This window comes from Sminthopsis crassicaudata, chromosome 1 (genome assembly GCF_048593235.1).
Source record: "Sminthopsis crassicaudata isolate SCR6 chromosome 1, ASM4859323v1, whole genome shotgun sequence".
In the NCBI taxonomy this organism is placed as follows: Eukaryota; Metazoa; Chordata; class Mammalia; order Dasyuromorphia; family Dasyuridae; genus Sminthopsis; species Sminthopsis crassicaudata.
Window position 1 is genome coordinate 372182820 of NC_133617.1, and position 27444 is coordinate 372210263.

At 33.4% G+C, this 27444-nt stretch overlaps 1 protein-coding gene across 3 annotated transcripts in view; it reads right to left on the minus strand.

The window, feature by feature from the left end:
* Positions 1-27444, minus strand: part of DYM (dymeclin) — a 540520-nt gene that overhangs the window by 269717 nt on the left and 243359 nt on the right. For all 3 annotated transcript variants that reach the window (XM_074279349.1, XM_074279350.1, XM_074279351.1), the window contains 3 exons: positions 22989-23171; positions 22034-22212; positions 7032-7157 (listed from right to left, as the gene is read on the minus strand). In XM_074279349.1, coding sequence (XP_074135450.1) covers positions 7032-7157; positions 22034-22212; positions 22989-23171 — 488 coding nt within the window. The remainder of the gene's footprint in view (positions 1-7031; positions 7158-22033; positions 22213-22988; positions 23172-27444) is intronic.

The window sequence follows — 27444 nt, forward strand, 5'->3', positions numbered from 1 at the left end:
AAAAAAAAAAAAAGTAGCAGTGCCTGATGACATTAAGCTCAATGGTCAACTCAAAATGGAAGATTATAAATTCCAAATTCCAGATGGGTCTGGCTCTGAAGCCTACTGTTCTTTACTTATTAATAAAATGATACTCTGCAGTCAAAAAAAATAATTTTGCAACCTGACTCCTTCCTTTATTTTAGAAATACCTTCCAGCCTTCTTAGACTTTATTCCCCTCCATAAATTCTGTGACTCAGCTCTACTCAGCTCCTTGCCATCTCTCATCTCTATGGCTTTGCATTAGCTGTACACTAGGCTTAGAATACTCTTTTCTTAACCTGTTCATCCTGGCTTCCTCAGTTTCTTTTAATACAATTTAAATCCAACCTTCTATAAAAGTATTTTTACTTTCTTCAACACGGCTAGTACCTTCCCTCTGATATTACTTTCTATTTATAGGTATTTGCATGCTTTTTCTCCCAATAGAAGGTAGAGTACAGGGGACCATATTTTTACCTTTCTTTACATCCCTATGAACCATAGCTTAGCACAGTGCCTAGTATATAGGCCTTTGAAGCATAAACTGCTCAGCATGAGAGAAGACTAAAATAGCTTTGAGGTCCTATCTCCAGGGAAACCTTAATGAAAGGTGAAAGAGTCAAAAGTAAAAAATAGGAAAATTTATGACTTATACAGTAGAAATAAATGTGAGAATTGAGAAATGTGAATCCATGATGGCAAATCCCAACAGGTAAGTCAGTTAATAAACATTCAATGAGCATCAACTATGTGCCAGGCACTACGTTAAGTTCTAGAGATACAAAAAAGAGGCAAAAACAGTATTTGTCCTCAAGGAGTGCACAGTCTAATCAAACAATAATACTTATTAAACTCCTATGTACCAGGAAATGTGCTACGTGCTAGGGATACAAAAAGAGGTAAAAGACAAACCCTGCCTACCAGGAGTTCACAGTCAAATGAAGGAGATAAACAAGTATGTACAAATGAGCAATATGGGAGATAAATAAGAAACAATTAAGAAAGAAAAGGTACTATAATCAAGAAGAGTTGGAAAAGGCTTTCTGTAGAAGATGAAATTTTAATTAGAACTTGAAGGAAGCCATGGAAACCAGCAGGAAGAGATGAGGAAGGAGAACATTCTAGGTATGAGGGATAGCCAGAGAATATGCCTGGAGCTGAGAATGGATATAGAGGATCCACTGGATCCAGAGTAGGTGGTAAAGATGAAGGTATAAGATGGAAAGTTTGTGATGGCATGGTATATGGTAGGTGGGAGAGTTACAAGGACTTGGAGTACCAAATGGATTTTGCATTTGATCTCAGAGGTGATCCTTTCACCAAAGAACCAAAAGACAACAACTGATTGGAAATGCATAAATACAGAAGCAAAAGACAATCTTGAGTAGAGAAGCAAAAAAGCAATACCATTAAAAGAAAACATGATATCTATTCAAGCAAAATACAGCAATCTTGAGGACAAGATGCATAGAGACAACTTAATCTTAAGAACACTAAGTTAAAAATCATAAATACCAAAATGCACAACCAGTTACAAATTAAACAAGTACCACACAAAAAATATCTCCCTCTCCACTTCAAATCTAGGATATGCTTTCAAATACATAGAGCATCAGTGGGAAGAACAAACAGTACAGTAACAGGAGGAAGAAAGAATGCCAAGGCAATTCACACTCAACATCCTTTTTCTTCTGATATAAGTCCTCCTGATGCTCCTCCTGTGTACATACAATTGCCGGGTAGGATGCTCCAAGGAGCCCTTTACCTCACTCTACTCTTGTCCTCATAGTTGCACAATCAAGTCACTCATCTCTTGGTTCTGGGAATTTTCTTTGGTTGTGCTTCAAGTCTGAAATGCTCCCCTTTCTCATCTTTACCTACTTCATTCTGTAGCACTTTTAAAATCCCAATGTGTGTGTGTGTGTGTGTGTGTGTGTGTGTGTGTGTGTGTGTGTACACATACATTTTTGGTAATTGATATCCTCTATTACATTGTGAACTATTTCAGGGAAAGGAGGTATCTTTTCTCTTTTTGCCCTTAATAAATGTTTGTTGACTGACTAATTGATTTTTAACCACTAGAAATAAATGACTTGATTAAAGAAAGTCTTCCTAACTCAACTTATTCCTTAGAGTAAGGATTGTTAAACTTTTAAAAAAATGTCATGATAACTATTTCAATATAATTTCCTTTTCTTTACAATCCTTTATTTTTTAATTTATGAAATTAAAAACCTTATTTTAAGAAGTCCATACATTCTACCAGTTACCAAAGGGATCCATGACACGCCCAAGAGTAAGAACTCTCACCTCAAATGCTTGCCATGTCTATAGTCAGTCAAATGTTTTTTTCAAAGTTACCAGATGTGTGGCCAATCCTTTAACCAATTAATGTTTACATGCCTTAAAATTTCATCAAAATGGCAGAGGAACTTTTTCATACCTCCAAAAAAAAGTAAACACTATTTTATACTTCCTTTATAAGCTATGACTAGATTACTCCCATTATCTCACCCTTTGCAATCTACAAAATAGATCATTCAATATCTGAACCATTTAAGTTCTCACACTTTACAAGTTACAAAATCCACTCAAAATCTGAAAGAGCTTTCTTTACCTTTTTCATGTACCAATGGAAACATGTACCTTAACATATTATTGTTTCTATTGTTTGCCACTTACATATTGTGAAATTTCATCATGTAGACTATGAGTATTTCAATTGATTAAGGGTTGGAAATACTATCTTAAAAAATTAAATTAATTAAAAACAAAATTGGTTTTAACAAATTATGCAGAGTTAAGCAAAAACAAATTCCAGCTTAGGTCACATGCAGAAGATACATGTTATATTCTGTATCCTTCATTTCTCTGTCAGGAGGTAGGTAAACCTGTTTCATTATCAGTCTTCAGAAATCATCACTGGTCATTATGTTGATCAAAATTCTCAAGTCTCTCAGTCATTTGCCCTTAAGAGTACTATTATTCTTGTATATATTGCACTTCTGATTCTATTTCCATCATTCCTATCAGTTGAAATAAGTTTTCCCAGGTTTCTCTGTAACTATTTATTCAATCTTTTTTATGGCACGATAGTACCACATTACATTAGTATACCACAATTAGTTCAGTCAATCGTTAAAATGTTTTTGTGCTTATCAGTCCTTTTCCTCTTTCTCTGATTTCCATAGTGGATATGCCCGATAGTGTTACCACTGAGTCATCCACAGAGTTTCATCCAAATTTTTAATATTTCTTCCACAAAATGAGGTATTACTAGAGCTAAGCAGTTCAAGAAGTTTAGTTATTTTTGCATGGTGATCATTTCTTTCTTTTTTAAAAATTATAGTTTTTTATTTACAAAACATATGCATGGGTAATTTTTCATCATTGACTCTTGCAAAACCTTCTGTTTAACTTTTCCCCTCCTTCCCCTTACCTCCTCCCCTAGATGGCAGGCAGTTCAATATATGTTAAATATGTTCAAGTATATGTGTGTGTGTGTGTGTGTGTGTGTGTGTGTGTGTGTGTGTGTGTGTGTGTGTATATATATATATATGTTAAATATGTTCAAGTATATGTGTGTGTGTGTGTGTGTGTATATATATGTAGTTAGTTATTTTGCTGTACAAGAAAAAATTGGATTTAGAAAGAATGTAAAAATAACCCAAGAAGGAAAATAAAAATACAAGCAAACAATAACAGATCGAGTAGAAATACTATGTTGTGGTCCACACTCATTTCCCATATTCTTTCACTGGGTATAGCTCACTCTCTTCATTATTGAACAATTGGAACTGATTTGAATCATCTCATTTTTGAAAAGAGCCATTTCCATCAGATTTAATCATCATATAGTATAGTTGTTGAAGTGTATAATGATCTCCTAATTCTGCTCATTTCACTCAGCATCAGTTCATGTAAGTCTCTCCAGGCCTTTCTGAAATCATCCTGCTGGTCATTTCTTACAGAACAATAATATTCCATAACATTCACATATCACAATTTATTCACCCATTCTGCAATCGATGGACATCCATTAGTTTTCCAGTTTCTAGCCACTACAAAAAGGGCTGCCACAACCATTTTTGCACACACAGGTCTCTTTCCCTTTTTAAAGATCTCTTTTGGGGTATAAGCCCACTAGTAACACTGTTGGATCAAAGGGTATACAGTTTGGTAACTTTTTGAGCAAAATTCTAAATTGCTCTCCAGAATGGTTGGATCCATTCACAATTCCACCAACAATTTATCAGTGTCCCAGTTTTCTCACATCCCCTTCAACATTTAGCACTGTCTTTTCCTGTCATCCTAGCCAATCTGATAGGTGTGTAGTAGTACCTCAGAGTTGTCTTAATTTGCATTTCTCTGATCAATAATGATTGGGAGCATTTTTTCATATGACTAGAAATAGTTTCAATTTCTTCACCTGAAAATTGTCTGTTCATATTGTTTGACCATTTATTAATTGGAGAATGACTTGATTTCTTATATATTAAGAGTCAATTCTCTATATTTTGGAAATGAGACCTTTGACTGTAAAAATGTTTATCCCAGTTTATTGCTTCCCTTCTAATCTTGTCTGAATTAGTTTTGTTTGTACAAAAACTTTTTAATTGATATAATAAAAATTTTCTATTTTGTGATCAATAATGCCTCTAGTTCTTCTTTGGTCACAAATTCCTTCTTCTCCATAGGTTGGAGAGGTAAACTATCGTATGTTCTTCTAATTTATTTATAATCTCATTCTTTATGCCTAAATCATGAACCCATTTTGACCTTATTTTGGTCTACGGTGGTAAGTGTGGGTCAATGCCTAGTTTCTGCCATACCAATTTCCAATTTTCCTAGCAGTTTTTGTCAAATAGTGAATTCTTATCCCAAAAGCTGGGGTCTTTGGGTTTATGATGATTATTTCTTGAAAGAACTAATTCTACCTCCTTCTTTCACCATTATTAATATATAATATAGCCCATTACTTTAGTTCAAACCCTCATCACCTCTTTCTTGGTCTTATGCTATAGATTTTTAATAAGGTTTCCCAACCCAAGTCTCTCTCCACTCCAATTGATCTTTAATGAAGCAGGTAAATACTGCCCTTTTGCCCCAAGAAGTTCCATTAGTTTCCTATTTTTTATAGGACCAAATAAGTTCCTTCATTTGGCAATGATAGCCCCCTTCACTCCCCGCATTCCTTTTCATTCTTTTTATACTTTACTACTCCCCTTTATCCATTCCACTGCCTAGCCATATTGTTCTATTTCTTGCACAGATGACATCATCTCTTGTCTTTGTGCCTTTGGAAATATTATTGTCTATACCAGGAATACTTTCTCTTTTTACCTCACCTCTTAGAACCTCTGCCTTTCTTTGGGCCTCAGTTCAAAATCAACCTTCCATAGCAGGCCTTTCCCTAGTTCCATCATGCAATGGCCTTCCCCTCTAAAGTTATCTTCCATCTATTTTGTATCTATCTTACTTAGACCTTTTTATGTTACTTCTCCATATAGAATGTAAGCTCCTTAAGTACAGAGATTGCTTTTTTATTTGTATCCCCCAGAACTAATCATAATTTGGGGCTTAATAATCTGTAATATATTAATATAAATATATAAGAGGGCTTAGTGGTTTTCTGACAGAAGTCATTTTGATATGGATTTTGCTCTGGTTCTATTACTAAATAATACATATCTCTTCTCAAGTCAAAATGGCCTCATTTTCCTAAAATGTAAAATTAAATGAATGGAGCAGATGAGCTCTAAGATCCATTATAAGCCTAACATTCAAGAAAATGATTTCTTTGTACAACGTAAAATTCTCTTAGAGATTTAAGAAGTTGGATGCAGATGATTCAGTTTTTGAAATTAAATAGTTATACTTTTTATGCAGTTACTTATTGATAAATAAAATTTATGGAGAGAATAAACATATGTAGTATTAAATGTTAACGTATAAAGTTTAAATTTTCAGTCCTAAAACTAATTTTCACTTTCATAAATTTAGGGTTTAATTCTTCTTGTATATCTTAACTAGGTCATAGTGTTTTGTGACCTGAGGCTTTGTATATTAAAAGGCAGTTTGTACCTAATATATATGCAACCAATAAGAAAAAACCTATTTCATTGACTAATTGCCCCAAAATTTTACATCTTTTCCCAAAATAACATTTTCTATTTTCATATAAAACTAGATAACCTCTTGAACAAATAAGAACTGATGAAAATAATTTCTATCTTGTGATAACTTTACCAAAAATGAGAACCACAGATATTTGTGCTTGTTGTCCTCTACTACTACTACCTAGTTGAAATTTAGTATATAGCTGGCATAAAAAAGATTTAAATTAATCTAGCAGAGAAGAATAAAAGTTATACAAAGAAAGAAGCAATATCTAGTTGGTAAACAGGAATACTCAGAAAAGAACTTTAAAGTGAAATGTATGTAACATTACTGAAATCATTTAAGGATATTACAATGGCATAAAACAGGTAGCTATTCATCTCCTTCTGTTCTCCCCAGTCACTTTTCTCTGACTTAGTAAGCATACATGAGTCAACCTTCCTTGGAACTGGAAAGTTAGATTCTCAATTGAAAAGAGGAAATGAACTTCAGAAGAAAAGATAAACATTTGCATATATCACTAATAAAACAGTTTTGAAAGGAAATTTATGCCACTGGTTAATACTATGCCTAAAGAAAATAGAACTTCATTAATCTAGAGAAACATACTGCATTTCCCTGTCAGGTCCCCTAAAAAACATCTCCCAAAAAGAAGGGAAAATAGAACAAAAGCTACTGCAGCAGTTAATTTCATAGTGATACATTTATACCTTCATTAAATGAATAAATATTAAGGGAATCCCTAATATGTGTAAATTCAGACAGAGAAAAGAGTATTAATAGTAAGATAGCTGTCAATGAAATGGAATATTAATAAAGTGCTATATGATCAATATTCCTGAAAATAAAAACTGATTCTATAAATGGACCCAAAGCAACCATGCCTCACCACTTCATGAATGGATCGATTAAACCCATCATCTTCTGTCAGGATCAACAAAATAATTAGAGCCATGTACACATGGTGTGAATTTCTTTCTTCAACATGATATAGAATCTCAAGAATTGGTACAACCTGTGGAGGAGAAAAATGATCAACATCATTATTTCAACAACATTAGCTTATAAGTATAAACCTTCTTTCTTTACTTTCTCCTTTAATATCATAAAATTATTTTTTCTTTGGAGAAAAACTAACCAAAATACCTGAGAATTTGGAACCATTTTCCATCTTTCTATAAACTGGTTATCATTCTCCTTTGAACTCAGATGTAATTTACTATCTCATTCAAGCATATCTGAAGACTTTCCCACATATATTATATAAACAGAGTTGTCTTTGAACACTTTGCTTGCAGTTACTACATACAACTTGATGCTATTGACAATAGTGATTGGAATCTTACATTTAATTTCCCTTCTGGGACATCTAAGTGGTCCAGTGCATCTTTCCCTTCTGGGACATCTAAGAGGTCCAGAGTTTAGACTTGGAGAGACTGATCTCCCCAAGTTGAAATCTGGTCTCAGTCATTTACTAGTTGTGTGATCCTGAGCAAGTCACTTAACCCTGTTTGTCTTAGTTTCCTTATTTGGAAAATGAGCTGGAGTAGGAAATGCCAGTAAATCTGGCAACAAAACCCCAAATGAGGTCAACAAGAGTGGCATATGACTGAACAACAATTTCCTATAAACATTGCACCTCAGTTCAATTCACAATTGTGTTAGATTCACTCTTTATACACTGTACCAAAGGGAAAGGTTTGTTAAGAATATTAACTCTGTGAACAGAACCAGAAGATCGCTGTACACTTCAATGCTGTATGAAGATGTATTCTGATGGAAGTGGATATCTTCAACATAAAGAAGATCCAACTCACTTCCAGTTGATCAATGATGGACAGAAATAACTACACCCAGAGAAGGAACACTGGGAAGTGCATGTAAATTGTTAGCACTACTGTCTAACTACCCAGGTTACTTATACCTTCGGAAGCTAATACTTAATGTGCAACAAGAAAATGGTATTTACACACATATATTGTATCTAGGTTGTATTGTAACACATGTAAAATGTATGGGATTGCCTGTCATCGGGGGGAGGGAGTGGAGGGAGGGAGGGGATAGTTTGGAAAAATGAATACAAGGGATAATATTATAAAAAAAAAAAGAATATTAACTCTGTCTTGACAGATTGGTGACTAAAGTTTAAAATCTCAGCAATAGTATAAAAATTTGGCTCTTATGTGCTTCTGGTGAAATTGATTGAAACAGATCAAAACAGTCTATCAATTGCTATCATAGGTATAGTTATTTAGCTATATTGGTGACTGGATGAGCACCATCCTGTACACTTTCTGGTCTATCTAGGCTTTGATTGTGTCACCCTTCTAAGGTCAGGCTAACATATTTAATTCTATTTTCTTCTTCAGTCAGTTATAGGATTGCTAAATAACCTTAGTTTACCAAAGAGCTATCAAAATCTAAGAAACTGCCTTCTTATGACAGAATTTCACATTCTAATAAGAGTTCCTACCTTAATCAATTATCACAGCTCTCAAACTTTTATATAATCACCAAACAATCAAAATCAAATGCCAAGACACAGAGTTTGTGTGTATCTAGTTTTTGGCTCAGAGAATACAAAAAAAAAACACATAATTTTCACATAACATCTTCAATAGTACTAAAACCCCCAGCTTCTATTTTTTTTTTTTTTAGCAACATAACTGAATATGGAAGATGAAAGCCAGAACAGTCTTCTAAAATAAATGCCAAGAGCTCAAAAGGATCATGTTTGATTTTTTTTTTTAATTACCAGAAATGTTCCATGAGCTCACTCAATTCTAAGAGGGCTTGTTTTGGCAGAATGTACAGAAGATCATTTTCACAAATTTTCAAATAAAATTTATGGCTTTATTAACACCATAGAAGTGGTAGGACCACAACATCCACATTTTTGGAAACATTTTATAACAAAATATCATCTGACAAATGTAGATATCAAGGATACAAAAAACCAGAAGACTCTTTGGGGCTGCTATAAGAAATGCAAATTGTTTCCCAATCTGGTCATTGTCCTTTTGAAAAATACTTAAAATGTCTTTACCCTGAGGATTGGGGACCTAGAAAAAGAACATTAGCTCTAACCAATAAAAATACCACAAAGTACACCTCCATTCTGTACCAACCACAAGTCCAAGGTCCTATTTTTCTGGCTCAGAATCAATGAGAACTCCCCAAATCAGTCTTTCTACTTCCATAGACAGAAGGTGTGCTAGGAATTTCTTACAGAGGTTTAGAAATGGTCACAAGTCATTGAGGTTTTCAAATCTCACTCCTACTGTCCTACCCATTTTCTCTATTATCTTATGCAAAATATTAAGCTTTTTGGTTCAATTTCTACATCTCTAAAATGGGAATACTATCCTGTTCTAAAGAACAAAGATTACTAGTTAGTGGAATGAATGATTATTCATTTCAATACTACTCCACTGTTGAGTTTCTGTTTGTTCATTTTTACAATTTCTGAAGTTGGCTGATATAAACAAAATTTGAAACAAGGTATGCATAAAATATGATTTAGAGTTTACTTTATCACTCACACAATACAATGAGAAGGTTTTTAATATGATTATCTTCTGTAATAAATGAATAGTGAAATTTTACACACTCTTAGGGAAGAAAGATGTAACTTAAAATTAATGGCAGACAAAAGAAAATTTTCAAGTATTTTTAAACATATTTCAATGGCAATATTGAAAGAAATCTACTAAAAAAACTACTAAAGTACACACACACATATAAATGCATTTATATTTATTTTTAAAAGTTTCAGAAATATTATGATGTTCATTTAAGGTACTAAACATGTTTTCTAAAAATTTTAGTCTGGTAAACACCTTTGACAAAAGTCAAAAATGTAACTGACACACATCAGTTGGTCTTTATAGACACCTCCACCTAAAAACAACTAAATGAATGTGCTAAATTTTAACATACAGGAAAGCACAGTCATACTCTAAATGAAATAATTTTATAGGTTTAAGCCTATCCTTCAGTTCTGAATGAACTTCAGAGTGCATAATCTCTCAACAGAGGCCAAAGCCCATGCTTAGCCATATAAACAAGCTGCTGCCTGCATAACGGGTGCATGTGAGTTTTTGTGGCACACCTATTGCGTGAGCTTTTAAAAATGTCACCCTAGGGGTTTTTTCTTTTACAAGTTCTAGCTGAAGCTCCCTATAAAGTGTGAACCTTACTGCATTAGCCCAGAATTGCTCCAATTACATCCAACTAAAACAATCTTTTTTGAGACTGCTTTATGCTGAATATCCTCAGTGCCCAAGTAATTTCCTAATCCTCAAACTGCCATGAAACATAATTCTCCATATAACTTAAAGCAATTTAAAAATGTTTCGTTTGCTTCTAGATTTCAAAATGAAATCAGGCAATGAAAAATTTCCAAAAGCCTACTGAGTATACTGAATTATTAGCTAAAGAAATGTTGTAATTTTTTTCAATTTTACAAAATTTTTAATAATTAAGTAAAAAACACATCATTAGTTTCATGAAGAGATCAAATTCCCACTAAAATGGCATTATAATCAACTCTTGGCAATTCTTGCTAAAGTTATTATGCCACTTCACTTAAGGGGCCTGTAATACATCAATATATCCTAAGAGAGAAAACATCAAAATTTGATGAAACACTGGCAGCTTGCTCTCAATGTAGCAAGCTTGGTAGCAGACCAAGAGGTCTTGTTATTTCAAGAGTTCAATCTAAAAAAGGAAATATTTTAAATTAATTTATATCTATAAAATCTTGAGAGGTTATAGATGAAAAATATACTTAAAAGTACATGCCTTTATAATGCCTACATATAACTGCAGATTTGGGAGAATATGGCTTTCTGAACAATGATTTAAAAACACAGGTGACAAACTGCAATGTGGAAAAGGAAGTTAATTGTGGAGGACTTTTTTAAGTTATGTAGAGAAGGATCAAGAAGCTTAAACCCATCTGGAACACTGAATTCTATTCTGGGCACTAGAGTTTAAAAAATACATTAATATATTCAAAAATTTCCAGAAGAATGAAGAGATTGTGACACATCAATATCACTTAAAGAAACAACCAATGTTTATATTGGAGGAGAGAATAAGGGGGGACATAACAACTGTTTGCAAATATGTAAAATGTTGTCATACATGGTCCCTTAGGGAAGAACTAGGAACAAGTGGGGAAGTTAGTCCTGAGGTAAGGAAAAGCTTCCTAAGAGCTAGGATTATACAAGCTTTTACCTCAGTAGACATTTTGATGCAAAGGGAAGATAACTCCTTATTGAATATATTATTGAGAATATGCTGTCACTGGTCAGGTATAAATTGGATAGGAGGTTTCTGAAGTCTCTTCTAACTAGAACATGGCTATGACCCCATTGGTCTTCATATGAGCAATTTGTGAATTTCTTGAAAGTTGAGTTTTATTAAGGACATTATTAATGTATTAAATGTGAGGGAGTGTAGAATACTGGATAAATAGTTGGTTCAAATATTGCTTCTGCTACAGACCCTATCTGTGATATCCTGGACAAGTTAGTGAAATGCCTCAATCTCTCAGGCCATTCTTTAAGATTGCAAGGTGGAGAAAATTTGCCAGTCTAGTTCTGTAGTAAGAGTTTTTTCATTAGGAAATTCATCATCAATGAAACAGCAGTACAAGGCACATCAAATGTACAATTTTTTAAAGAAAATCCACTATAGATTCTTCTAAAGGGAAATTGTTGCCAAAATCATCTTTTTAAGAAAATCTGCATTTTCACATAGCGTATTTGCTAAAATCTGGGTAGATCTATACTTTTAACTAGAGTCCTTTTTTTTTTTAAATTTTAATTTTATTTTATAATTATAACATTTTTTTTGACAATACATATGCATGGGTAATTTTTTACAACATTATCCCTTGCACTTACTTCTATTCAGATTTTTTCCCTTCCTCCCCCAACCCCCTCCCCCAGATGGCAAGCAGTCTTATATATGTTAAATATATTACAGTATATTCTAGATACAATATATGTGTGTAGAACCGAATTTTTTGTTGCACAGGAAGAATTGGATTCAGAAGGTAAAAATAACAGTTTACACTCATTTCCCACTGTTCCTTTTCTGGATGTAGCTGATTTTGTCCATCATTAATCAATTGGAATTGGATTAGCTCTTCTCTATGTTGAAGAAATCCACTTCCATCAGCATATATCCTCGTACCGTATCATTGTTGAAGTGTATAATGATCTTCTGGTTCTGCTCGTTTCACTCAGCATCAGTTGATGTAAGTCTCTCCAAGCCTCTCTGTATTTCTCCTGTTGGTCATTTCTTATAGAACAATAATATTCCATAACATTCATATACCATAGTTTACCCAACCATTCTCCAATTGATGGACATCCATTCATCTTCCAGCTTCTAGCCACTATGAAAAGGGCTGCCACAAACATTTTGGCATATACAGGTCCCTTTCCCTTCTTTAGTATTTCCTTGGGATATAAGCCCAGTAGTAGTATGGCTGGGTCAAAGGGTATGCACATTTTGATAACTTTTGGGGCATAATTCCAGATTGCTCTCCAGAATGGTTGAATTCTTTCACAACTCCACCAACAATGCATCAGTGTCCCAGTTTTCCCACAGCCCCTCCAACATTCATCGTTATTTGTTCCTGTCATCCTAGCCAATCTGACAGGTGTGTAATGATACCTCAGAGTTGTCTTAATTTGCATTTCTCTGATCAATAGTGATTTGGAACACTCTTTCATATGAGTGGAAATAGTTTTAATTTCATCATCTGAAAATTGTCTGTTCATATCCTTTGACCATTTATCAATTGGAGAATGGCTTGATTTCTTATAAATTAAAGTCAATTCTCTGTACATTTTGGGGATGAGGCCTTTATCAGAACCTTTAACTGTAAATTTTTTTTTCCCAATTTGTTACTTCCCTTCTAATCTTGTTTGCATTAGTTTTGTTTGTGCAGAAACTTTTTAATTTGGTGTAATCAAAATGTTCTATTTTGTGATCAATAATGGTCTAACTAGAGTCCTTTTCAAATGAACAAGTGACAAGAAAGTTTATTTTGTGAATGAAAGTATATTCTGTTGTCAAAAACTATTGATCATAGAAATCCTATCAGTGAAAACTAAATGAAAAAATAACTAAAATAGAATAAGTGATACAACATTGTATTTATAAGCATCCTCATAGAGATTATAAGACACAGGTTAGCTTAAGGAAAACCATGTAAAAATAAATCCAAATCGTTTTTCAACAGCATATTTTTCATTTTATAGTTATATTTAGTAAGAAATATAAATCGAATATGCAATCTTTTCCATCTTAACCAAGTGATTTTTGAAGAGATAAATTAAAACATAAACCAGCCTTACAGCAAGGGATTCTGTCATGACATTTTCATAATACTAAAGGGACATCTAACTGCTTCCTATAAACATCCAAAGCTCCATACCCATAAGTAGGGCTCTAAATTATGCCTTTATCATATATGTGTGTGTGTGTGTTGTGTGTATACATACACATATACATATACACATAAATGTACACAAATACTATTCTGATTTATTGAAATAAGATGAAAAATCACTCAACCATAATGCAATGAATAATAGTAATTTTCATGTTCCATTATAATTAATTAATTCCACAAAGCAAGTTTCCTGATGGCAATTTTTAAATACCATAACTATATATATATGTATGTATATATATATATTTATTCATATATATACATAGATAATTTTAATTCACTTATACATTGGAAACATTCAGTTTTTTAAAGTTAACCTATGGTTTAATTTGATAATTTATACTCTGTACAATTGGGCTTTGTTTACATACATTTGATCAAACAACAATAGTATCAAGTATATTCACTCAGATAACAAGACTACAAATGAAGGAATGAGCATCTTTAATTCAAAGAACAGAAAGATATGGTTATTCTTGTAAATATTATATCTTCCCCACTAAATTGTAAGCTCTATGATGATAAATACCATGTCTTTACATCTCTACTAACATTTTCTGCTCAGTTTTATATATAGCAGGGGGTTCAACAACATTTGTGAAAGTGAATTGGTTTTAAGTTGATTCCAGGGTTGTAATTTTCTGTTGTCTCTAGATTGCAATCGTTCTCTATGAGGCAGGTTTCTTTGGGAACTTCTGGGGAGGCAGCCTTGGCTTTAGTTCCAGTTCAATAATCCCAAAATGCAGTCAGGAGTTAAAAGTCCGGATCCTATATTGTTTCCTTCAAAGTCTTGAATCTTTTCCTGTCAGAATGTCTCCAGCCAGCTCCAGTCTCTAGCTCCCTCTGAATCCAAAGCCTCCAGCCAGCACGAAGGTAGATGTGGGAATGAATCAGACTCTGCCTCCAAGTGTGGGATTGTGGGTTTCCCAGAATTCAATCCTAGATATGAATCTCCTGGAAGCCCATGAGTAGGCTTTTCCTTTAGACTTGTGAATCTGCTGGACTTGAGAATCCATGGGAAGTCTTCTCCTTGACCCAATCTAGATTCCTTCCAGACTGAATCTCCCCACTGAGTCTTGGCTCCTTTTATCCTCCCAGAGGATGGGCCTGTGGGAACTCCTTACATAACCAATGAGCAAGCTCTTTTAAAGGTGTTAACTCTTTGAAAGGTGTAAACTTCTTTTAAAGGTGTGAACTAAGCACATTACCTTATCTCAAGTTCTGGCCTATAACATCTGCAAGGATCCTAACACAGGGTAATGAAAGTTTAGATCCAAGTTAAAGGTCACAGTGATTCCAAAGTAATCAGCACCTACAAAAAAGGACCTAAGCCCCTGGACTGGAAGGCATACTTTTCACAGATAACAATTGAATCAAGGTTATATATAACATAGAATGATTTCAAAGTCACTTTAAATGACAGCTAACGCTAGTCCAATTCAAATCCAGATAGACTTAGATCCAAATCTCCTGAAAAGGGCAACTGTGCGAGAGTGTTCCAGGTTAGGCAGTGTCACTGGGCAGCAGCTCATGCCCGAACTGAAAAATATAGTATTCAATTCAAAAGGCAGGGGAAATCTAAATGGAAATACTGTAATTAGCCAATCTGAATTTGACAGATATGGCATCAATAAAAGGTCTTGTTCACAATGTTTTCCTAAAAGAAGAAAAATACTACTTCCCAGATTATTAGCTAATAAAATCTTGTAATATTACAATGAAGCATATATATATGAGTGTGTGTAGGGGGATAGATAGAAATCCCATTTAATAAATATTCATCTGAGAGTATTTGTCAGGACTGGGGATGTTCTGTGATTTCATTTATGAGAAGTTTCTGTTGAGAAAACAGTCCTTGAAACCAATTCAGATCAACATGTTTTTTGTATCTTATTGCCTAGAACACTGAGAAGTTAAATGACTTGCACAGGGATATACGGTTAGTATGTGTCATTGCCAAGGCTTGAAACTCAAGTAAGCTCTTTGCACTATACCTCACAGCTTCTCATTGTATATGGAAAAAAAATCAAAGGGATCCATTTATATACAATCTAGTATAAACCTTATAGGCACAATAAATCACCTTTGTGAACAAGGTATCTCCCTTGACAATTTTTTTTAGTTATCTTTAAGTATTTTAGAATACAGAGATTTCAACAAGTGTGCAGGGATTAAACTATTTCTTCAAGATGCCCCATCTTCACCTGAGTGCACTAACCTACCAGTAGTTCAATTAGTATTTATTGAATCAATATGACTATTTTCTTCAGGAACTTATGAAGGTCTCCAATGCTATTGTATCCAACACTGATCTTCTAAAATTTATGATATTTGAGGAGATCATAATTTGTATAGCTGTATAAACAAAATCTGGAGACTACTGGGATTATTTTTGAACAATTCCACTTAGTAATCAATTGGGGGGAAAAATGATACGCTGTGGTTTTAAACTAAAGCATTATATTAAAAAAAAATTAGAAAGAGTAGAGGGCTTTAATGTAAAACAAGTATAATTCACTTATTTCCAATTGAGAAACACTGTGACTTAAGACAGACTAAACTGTGATATAAGTACTTATACACACTTGGATTTGAAAGAGAATTAGGCTATATTCCAGTTTAAAACATACTGAAATAATTAAAAAATTTCAACTAAAAATACTTATGAGTATGTGAAGGCTCAGGCCAAAAAAAAAAAAAAAAAAATCATTCTCAAAAGTAAGAAAATCATATATAAAGGCTGCTGTTGAGGGCGGTAGCCCCTTGATATTCTTTGTTTGATCTCCAACTTCCTTTGGGACTTGGACCTTTGATACAAGATGTGGTCAAACTAGTTTGGGCTATCTGAGCTGGCCAGGGTTTTACAGCCCCCATTCTAATCTTCTCAGATAGACCAAATGGCATCAGGAAATTCCTTTTTGGGAAGAGACTTCTGTCTGTCCCCAAAAGATAACAAGAGAATCCTTATCTTATTTACATCACTCTCAGGCTGAATGATTGTGCTCTGGTATAAAAGAGAGAACTCAAAAATCTACTCTTTGCAAAATGGGCCTTGTACCATGCAGCCATTTTGCCTACCGGCTCTCCGGTGTTTCCATTCTAATCAATAAAGACTATGTTTCCATACAGCATTAAGTAGCAAATTCCTTTGCTGTCGAACCCACCCTTGGTTACTTTAGGGAAGGAAGGAGAGAGAGAAAAGGAACTGACCCATCTTTGTTTAGACCACAGTTTACTCCTCATCATTTACTCCTCATCAGCTGCCAATTATGCTTCCCAGGCAAAGAAGGAGTAAGAAAAAGAGGTAGAAATATGCAGCTCGTGGTATAATAAATAAATTACGTGAGACTTTTGAGAGTGGGAGAAAGCATTCACAAAAAAGGTAGAAAATAAGGTACCCCCAATACATAAGTAATCAGAAATCACTCAATTCTCTGCACTAGGAATTATGGTTTTCATAAAGCACATATAAACCTAAAATTTCATTTTGGCTTTTCCTTTTCTATAGTTTTCTATTTTGTTTATTCTTCAAGGATTTTATTTGGAATGTTTCTTTGTGAAAATGCTAATGAAAATAAATTATAGTGGCAGTTAGGTGGTGCAATAGATAGAGCACCAGCCCTGAAGTTAGGATGACCTGAGTTCAAATTTGACCTCAAACACTTAACACTTCCTAGCTGTGTGACCTGGGCAAATTGCTTAAACCCCAATTGCCTCAGCAAAAAAAAATAGAAATAAATAAATTATAATTTAGTGTGAAAATTATATTAATTTAAAATACAATACTGGGATTCCCATATCAAGTTCTAGATATCAACTAGTTTTTAGACAATGATAATTCCTCACAAGAAGCCTAAAATGGAGTAAAATAACTTTACCTTCTATCAGTATTTGCAACGTGATTTTAACTCCAAGTCATAAACCATGCCTATTGATAATCATGAACGAGATATCTCATAGGCACCTCAAATTCAACATGTCCAAAACAGAATTCATTATCTTTCATCCAAAATACATATGTTTAAACTTCTCAATTTCTGTTAAGAGCACCAAGATCTTTTCAGTCATCCAGGTATACAACTTAAGCATCATCTTCAACTCTATATACCCTATAAATCCAAAGTCAGATGCCAAATTTTAATGTTTCAATTTTATATCGGTTAAGTCTCCTCCCTTCTACTCATACAAAAACGTCTTTGTTCAAGTCATTAGAACCTCTTACTAGGACTATTGCAATATTTTTGTAATTAGTATTCCTACTTCATCTCTTTTCAATTAATGCATCAATCACACAAATTCCAAAGAGATTTTCCCAAAGTATAGACTTGCCCATATCACTTTTCAACCCCCCAAAATTTGATGGCTCACAGTTGTGTTTAGGAACAAATAAAAATTATTTTAAAGCCTTTCACAAAAAAGTGTATGTGTGTGGGTGGGGAGGTAATATGTGCACTCTTTAGGAAGATAGGGAGGAGCTGAGAGAGACAAAAGGAGAAGGAGGGAGGGAAAGAAAAAGAAAAAGGTGAAAAGGAAGAAAGAATATATACATGCTATCTGCCCTAAGAGAATGTAAACTTGCTGAGGGAAACCACTCAGGAACTTTCTTTTAGACTTGGCTCAACTAATGTCTTCTCTAGGAGGTCTTTGAATCTCCATAATTGCCACTGGCTTCTCCTCTAGGGGTATCTTCCATCTCTGTTGGATGTTTTTACTTTGTGTATAATGATTTCTATTGCATTGGTTTCCCCCAGTAAAATATAAGCTCCTCAAATCCAAGAATTGTTCTTGCTTTTTCTTTTTATTGCTAGTGTCTGATACATGGTAGGTGCTCAGTAAGTGTCTATTGATAAAATGAACTGATTTTGATTTGCCCAATTAAACTTCTAGCTTTCTAAAAATGTAAAACTAGCAATTAGAGGTTTCTTCCCAGTACAGTATGCCAGGAAAAAAAAAAAATTTATTCTTTGACTTTTCAGTTAACACGACAAATAACTTAGTTTCCTAATCTATAAACAAAAAGTAAACTGACCTTTGTGTTTCTCATGATCTGAACTGAAATGTCAAAAGATGATCAATTCGGGTCTGTACATCCAAGGACAAAGTCATATTGTGATCCATATAGGTTTTTTTTTTGTTTTTTTTTTTTGTCCTCATGGCAAAATGTCCCATATTCTGTCATTACAGCTCACAAATTAGAATGAGAAAATTTAGTAATTTTAATGACAATGACCAAATGATCAAGGAATATAGGTCTCTAAATCAATTGGAAAGATCTAACAATAATTATCTAATTCAATTGATACTATTGCCAGCACACTGGATATATGGCATTATAAAGAAAATCATATTTTCCCCCCTGTGGTCATTAAGCACAATTTGAATTTTAATCATTTTATAACTCAAGTATCTGAAAGTGGGGCAGCTAGGTGGCACAGTGGATAGAGCACCAGCCTTGAATTCAGGAGGACCCCAGTTCAAATCTGGTCTCAGACACTTAACACTTCCTAGCTGTGTGATCCTGGGCAAGTCACTTAACCCCAGCCTCAGGGGGAAAAAAAAAAAAAAGTATCTGAAAGTAGTTGCATAAGCTAAACTGAAACAATAAGATAAGATGCCAGAATGAAACACATTGCTCAAAACTCTTATTTAAATTTAAAAGTACTTAGAATTCCAGGTCTAGAATCAGGAAGAAACAAGTTCAAATCTGATCTCAAAAACTTACTGTGTAACTTTGGATAATTCTGTTAGCCCCTGTTTGCCTCACCTTACTTATCTGTAAAAAGGAAATAAAAATAGCACTTTCCCCCCAGGGTTTTTGTGAGGATCAAATGAGATAAACATAGTCAAGTATTTAGCAAGTCTCGGATCCCTAATCAGTGTTATGTAAATACTAGGCATTCTTATAACAAACAATGAAAGAATTTTAAAAAATTTAATTGAGGGAGAAAGTATTGTCCAGTAGAAACAATACTATCTGAAGATACAAAACCTGAATATAAATTCTAGCTCTACTTATCAATTTGATAATTTTGGGAAACTCAGTTTCTCTGACCCTCAGTTTCTTTATCTGTAAAATGAGATGATTGGACAAGATGACCATGAAGGTCCTTTCCATTTCTAAATCTATGATCCTATGAACTATTATTTGGCATGACTTGATCTGTTAATCTCTGTCTGATTTACAAAGATTTGCTTATGATTATGTATCTATAAAAATATAAACATACCTACAAAATGTAAACATTTTGTTTCTTTCTTTTCTTATGTTTATTTTTTCAACTTCCTTTTCTTGTTATATTGCTATGACTAGCTTTTTAAGACTTATTTTATTAAATAATGGCGACAATTAGCATCCTTGTTTTATCTCTGATCTTAATGGAAAACCTTCTGTATGGCCTATCTCTTTTACATAAATGTTATAATATTGAGAAAATGTCTAATTATTCCAAAGCTTTTTTAGTGGGGTTTTTTAAAACAGAGATGATTGTTGGATTTTGTCAACAGTTTTTTTTTAATATCTATTGACATAATTGTGATTTTTTTTTATTAATACAGTCTATGATGTGTATGAGTTTCTTCTATTGAAACAACCCAAATTTTGTTTTCAGAACATCTTCATTTCTCAATATATTGGTTTCCCCTCTCCAAACCAGAGGATCATCCCTGAAACAAAAAATTAACCAGAAAGAGGAAAAAAAAAAAAAAGGGGGGGGGGAAGCAATTGAGAAGAACTAAGCAATAAATCAATCAATTCCAAGAATATCAAGTAGGTTCCTTCTCTACCAAAAAAACGACTTACATTTTTTTGTTTCTTATTTAGGACTAAGCTTGGTCATTAAAACATAACATAATATTTAGATCTGAATTGCTGTTCAATTTATCTTGATGTAGAAACCATGGTAAATATTGTTTTTCTGGTTGTGACATTTGTTCCAACATTGTAGTGATTTCCATTATATTCAGATAAAGCATTGTTTGTCTAACTATTCCTTCACTGATGGATATCAATATGCTTTAAGTTTTTTGATGATATACATTTTGTGGCAGCAAAAAAACTGGAAACAATGTAGATTTGGGAATATTTAAATAAACTGTGGTACATGAATGGTATAGAATATCACTATGCTGTAAAATATGATTAATATGATGAATATAGACTTACATTATATCAACTTTAATATGATGAATACAGACTTACATTTAATGCCAATAAGCAGCCAGGAAAACAACATATTCAATAACTACAACAATATATATGAAAAGAAAAATATCACAAAACATTTTAAAATGCATATTACAAAATTATAAAGAAAAAGCTTGGCCCCAAAGAACAGACAGATATGAGAAGATACTTATTCCTTTATTTTTGTAAGAATAGAAGAATAGGAAAGGATTTCTATTAATGTATTAACAATGCATACAAAATCAGATTTTTTGGGATATATTTATTTATTTTGGTTTGAATTTTTTTTTTCTTTTAAAGTAAGTCTTTGTTATTTTAAAAAATGGTTCTTTGGGTTAGGGAAATAGGCAAGATTGAAATCTAAGTGATAGAAAAATAAAATATGCCAATAAAAATCTATTTAAATTTTTTAAAAGCATGAGATAAAGAGGAAACAAAAATTATTTTAAATAAAAAGTAGTGCTACAATTATTCTAGTGTACTCTGGAACTTTTTTTTTTTTAATTCTTTATCTTCTTAGGACATATGGCTAGTAGTAGATACTTTGGGTCAAAGGGAAGGGATATTTTATTCATTTTTCCTTTTTAGCATAATTCCAAATACCTTTCTAGAATAGCTGATATAATTATTGCTACACTAAATATATCATGACGTTTCCAAAATTCCTCCAATAATGAATATTTCAATCTTTTGTCATTATTACCAATTTTCTGGGTGCAAAATACTTTATAGTTGTTTTGAGTTGAATTTTTTTATTACTAATAAATTTGGAGTAGTTGTTCATGTGGTTGATAACAGACTGCAATTCTTTTTATAATTGTTGCCTTATATTCTTTGACAACCTGTCTAATAGAAATCTTAATCTTTTATATTTGTATTAATTCTGTAGCAATTTTCAATATATCTCATCAAAGACATAGGATACAAAGATCCCTCCCCACAAACTACTGTTATCTTTCTTATCCTAGTTGTGTTTATTTTAATAGAAATATTTTGTCTATATCCTAACATGGAACTTAAGTGATCCCAAGTATAATACCTTTGTGACTATATAGTCTCTTACCACACTTGACAGTTAAAAATGGCAAAAAAGCACTGGTCAGCTTACCATTATGAAATATCTTTGTTATATTTAAGATATGTTTTAAAATAATGATAATTCTCTAACTTAAAAATTATAATTCAAAAGTTTCAAAAAATATATAAGGTATGAAACATGAAGTATGATACTTACAAGATTTTCCATATCTGTGCGAGCCAACATGTATGTCCTCACATTACTATTTTGATGTAGTAACATATACAAAAGAAGAGTTGCTTGATCTGACTTCTGCTGCTCACACAGAGCTGTATACAAACTATTAAAGTTAATCTGGAAAGCATGTGGATTTGAAGAGGGAAAAGCAGTGCTGTCTGAAATAAAGAATACAAACCCAAATTATGCAAAGGTATATATCATGGTACAAAGGTACAATGGAACAACTTTTTCTGTTTAAGTATATTTTGGTCTGAGGAAAAGATTATTATATTTGAATATATATTGACTTTGTTCATATTATAGATCAATTCAAATGTATTTGCTATAGAAAGAAATATCATCTTCAAATCCTTTGCAAAAGTCACAGAGAGTTTTGGATTTGAGCATCAGAAGACCTGGGCTTGGATTTAGATTATGCCATTTAATTGATCTGTTATTATGGACATATTTATTGAGTTTGGAAAGAAAATTGTTAAGACCCTAAATTCATATTAAAATGAGAAACTTAGGGTCTTGGTCACATACTAATCAAAAATTAAATAATAACAATACAATGATGTTATAACCTAAAGTATGAATCTTAGACCATCTGGTATTTTCTATTATTGACACAACTATTTATTAGTGGATATATCCAAAGTCGACTTAATTTTACAATTATACAGAATGTCTTCAATTTTGCTATTACTCAAAAAGGTACAAGAGTAAATCAATATATTTTAATTTAATTTAAATTTAATTTGAATTTAAAGAACTACAGTCCTCAAATCAGATTCATGTTATTATTTCAATAATGGAGATTTATTTGGTTTAATAGTCTTTAAAATTTCTCATGATTATGACTGCATTGCATAGTTAAAATCTCCAGTATCAGAAATAAAGAGATGGAGAACAAAACAAAATTGATAAGAATCAGAAAAGCATCACAAACCTTGCGTATTCTTAAATGACATAATGGCTTGTCTGTATGGGTTTGGTGTATCAGGAGCATCAGTGAGATTGGCCAGCACAAGTAGGAGCAGGAGGCTCTGACTAGCAAGAGGTGAAGACTGTTCCTGATGAGGTGCTGGTTTACTTCCTACTCCACCCAGGGTGAAGACTGTCCAAAGGCCCGCTAAAAAGGAAGAGATGGTACTTTAAGTCATAACTTATTGAAGAATACAAACATTATGATATATAACATTTTATAATCAGAAATACTTTTTTTAATTTTAGGAAGTTTAACTGACTATGATATTTTTGTATTATTCAACTCTGCTTTTTCTGACCAATGAAAACACAACCAATAAATAATTCAATTTGTTATATCAGAAGATCTAAATTTAGTTCTTTTGTATATAAACTCTTTGATGCAGTATAATGTCTAAATCAATAAAGAAAGTCAGGATCCTAAACTGCAATCTGTTGACATGGTCACAAAGAAATAGAGATCTAGTGCCTCAGGAATACAACTGAACAAATTTCAAACCAAAGTACTAGAAGCAAGGGTGCAAGTCCAATAAAAACAAAGGTCACTAAACTGTACTTAAGAATCCATACGGGCATATATTGACTTGGAAATCCACATATTAACACTGTTCTATTTATTTTGTTAAATATTTTACAATTTTATTTTCATCTGGTTCACTTATACTGAGAAGTGTTGAATGTAATGTCTACCCAGTGCATGTTTGACATCTCAGCTCTAAACAAGCTCCTGGAATTAAGAATCCAGTCCTTTAAATTTCTCATAAAAAAACTGGTTCCTCATTGTACACAGCAAGAACAAGATTATGTGATGATCAATTCTGACAGACATGGCTCTTTTCAAATACTTCAAGTCAGTTCCAATGGTCTTGTGATGAAGAGAGCCATCTGCATCCAGAGAAAGGACAGTGGGAATTGAGTGTGGGATCACAACATAGTGTTTGCAACCTTTTTTATTGTTTTTGCTGGCATTTTGTTTTTCTAAAAAGCATCCCTACCACTCAGCACAGAAATATTAATTGTATAAATTATATCTTGTTATCTTTGAATTTGTATTTTTTACTTTTAGCTATATTGGAGTTGTTACTTATATTGTTTGATAACTATAAGAAAATTTCAATAAACCTGAAAGTTCTGACAAATTATGATTACATGACTCATGTTCTAGATACAAACAAAAGACAAATTTCTTGGACAAAATTATTTTTAAGAACTTTCCTCAGTAATTTTTTTTTTTTACCATAGTAATGATAATCCTTTTATGGTCATCTAAGTTTTAAAAAATGCCCCAAATGGAATAATTAAATGGAAGCACAAAGTCTTCTCTCTCATTATTCCTAATAATAGTAATAATATTAATAATAATGATTACCTGACATTTTATTCACTACCTTTCTCCAGAGTTTACTGTGAATTCCATTAAAAGGGAAGTGGTTATGAGTTTTTTATACTCACTTTTCATTTTATCTTTTTAAACCAAGCAAGTTAATACTGAAAATTTCTCTTAAAATTAGGCAGAGATAATTGTGAGATAGCGAGAACAATCTGCCTTAAATTACCTTCAAAAGTTTAGTTTTAGAAATGAGATACAGAATAGAGGAGGGAAGAGTAAGGGAAGGGAGGGGAGGGAAGGGAAAGAGAAGAGAAAGGAGGGGAGGAAAGGGGAAGAGAAGGGAGGGAAGAGAAGAGAGGGAAAGAGAGAGGAAGGGAGGGGAAGAGAAGGGGGAGAGAGAGATTATCAGACTATTTTAGAATATTTTGACATACTGATATTTCTATCTAATTTACTGCATTCAGATTTACATCTTTCCATTACCATATATCATTAGGACTTTTTAAAAAAAGCCCCATATTCGATAGTTTCTAGTTTATGTACAAAATTTAAAATCCATTACTGTTAGGATTACCAGGTAAGAATTCAGGTTGTCTGGACAGTGACAAGGTGAGAATTCAGGTTGTCTGGACAATTACAAGGTGAAAACTCAGGTTGACTTGACAATTCTCTGGCTCAGACCTTTGGTTCAGGCCTTTAAAGGGAGTTTACACCTTAGGAATTCTAGGAGGAGCAAGCTCATTGGTTGAAGTAATGTTTCCCAGAAGCCCTTGCATTATCCCACGCCCATTCTCTGGGAGGATAAAAGAAGGGCAGCATTGGGTCTGAGAGAATGGACTCTGGGATAAAGTCTTGATACCAGGCAGGCTGAAAGGAGACCAGTCTGATTTGGGGAAGGACAAGAGTTGGAGGAGATTCAGAGCTCCCAAGAAACCTGCGCACAGAGGAAAAGATTTTACAGATCTCCTCCCAGAGAAGGATTATAATTGAGCAGACTACCAGACCCTCACAATTCAAGAACATTACACATTACCTTATTCTAATATTCAAAAGCACAATAAGTACCATATAACATTATCATATTTAAGAAGGAGCCACACTGCCATGTACTCCTAACACTTTAAATATAGTCTTCATTTTCAAAAATGTCTACAGAGTCTTCTTTTACTTTATTTGGTTGCTAAAATTACTAAGGCAAAAGTAATAATTATGATGATAATAGTTAACATTTCTATTAGTGTTTACTATGTGCCAGGACTAAGTATAGGTTATTTCATTTACTCTTCATAGTAAACCTGGGAAGTAGGTGCTATTATCTCCATTTTACAGACAAGAAAACAGAGGTAAACAGCAATCAGGTAACTTGCCCTGGGTCACACAGCAATTCTTAACTTTAGACCCAATTCTCTTATCTACTGTGCCACCTAGCTGTTCCCAATGACTTACAGTTGCTCATTAGGGCTATTCCTATTTAAACTACCGTAAGTGATACACTGCAAATAATAAGTTTGTTTGACATAGTACCTGGCTTGAACTCTGCAGCCCTATACCAAAAGTGGTTATATACAACATAAAGGAGGTAATTCCTATGTGAATATTGGACATTTGATTCAATAGAATAAAAACACTAAAAGACTTTTACTACCAAGGTGTGTCCTAGATTTACCTTAAGGTCATTCAAAATTATCCAGAATGAACAACAACAACAAAAAAATTATGTCATTTCTTAAGTATTGTTAAACACTGGAAATATATAAATTTTAAAAATTAGACAATACCTACTCTCAAGAAGCACCCTCTCTAATTGAAGAAGCCAAAGATATGAAAGAGTTTAGCTACAGGGAAGGTGAAAAGGGCCCAGAGATACAACAAAAACAGGAGATTTGGACAACAAGGGTCAGGTATCCTTTAGTTGTACAGATGACAATGGCTAACAACCTAGAGACTACTGCATCAGGACAGACATTAAGAACTACTGATATTCTATTTAACCAGAAGGTCTGTAGTTGATGACTGAACATATCTATGTATTTTAACTCATTTTAATAATTGGATGAAAATCCATGCCACTCTTTCCAACCAGTTGCTATTAGCAAAGGGAAGGCACAAAAGATCAGAATTAACCCTGTTAAATGACCTTGTTAACATCAATGCATTTGTTCAGTTCTTCCAATTGTGCCTGACTCTATGAGCTCTTCTGAGGTTTTCTTAGCAAAGATACTGAAACTATTTCCATCTACAGCTCATTTTACTGACAAGGAAACTGAGGCAAACAGGGTGAGATGAGTTGCCCAGGGTCACATGCTAGTAAGTATCTGATACTAGATCTGAACTGAGGAAAATGAGTCTTCCTGACTCTGGTTCCAGTGCTAGTCTGACCATTATGCCACCACGTGCCCCAATACAAATATATGGAACAACTAAATGGCACATTATAAAGAATTGGAATTTTGGAATCAGAAAACTTGAGTTTGAATCCTTCCTCAGATACTTATGAGCTATATTATCTCTGCTGTTGTTTCTCCTTCGTTTTTGAAGAGGACCAATTACATCATAGGGTGCTATCCTTGACTTGCTTGTGAATTGCAGAAAGTTGCCAACATCATTCATCCTTCCAAAGTTATTTGAACCAGGGGCAAGATGACTAGCAATGGCCTGGAATGTAGTAGACCTTTATGTCTTCAAAGACTGACCAGGCTCCAAGCACTCCATAGTGTTTTGTAGCCACTGGGACAAATTGTTCTCTTTTGCCACTCTACTGGGAGATGTCCTCATATGCTTAGGGCAGACATCCCTTTAATTCACAGGGTTTGAGGTCTGTCAGTTATTCTCAGCCTGGTTCAGTCTCTCTGCCAAAAGAGTATTTCAGGGGGTGACCACATGCCAGCTTTTTGGAGTCACAAGTGAGAGCTGAGTAACAAGTAGACACCAAAGGTGGTTGAGTGGCCCTGAAAAGGGTTAGGTCAGCCCTCACACCAAAGCATAAAGAAGCTGAATCCCAGGAAATTCTCTCAATCCAAAGAACTCTGACTAGAAAGGAATAGCAATAATGTAAAATATTCAAAAGGACAAAAATAAAATCTAAATG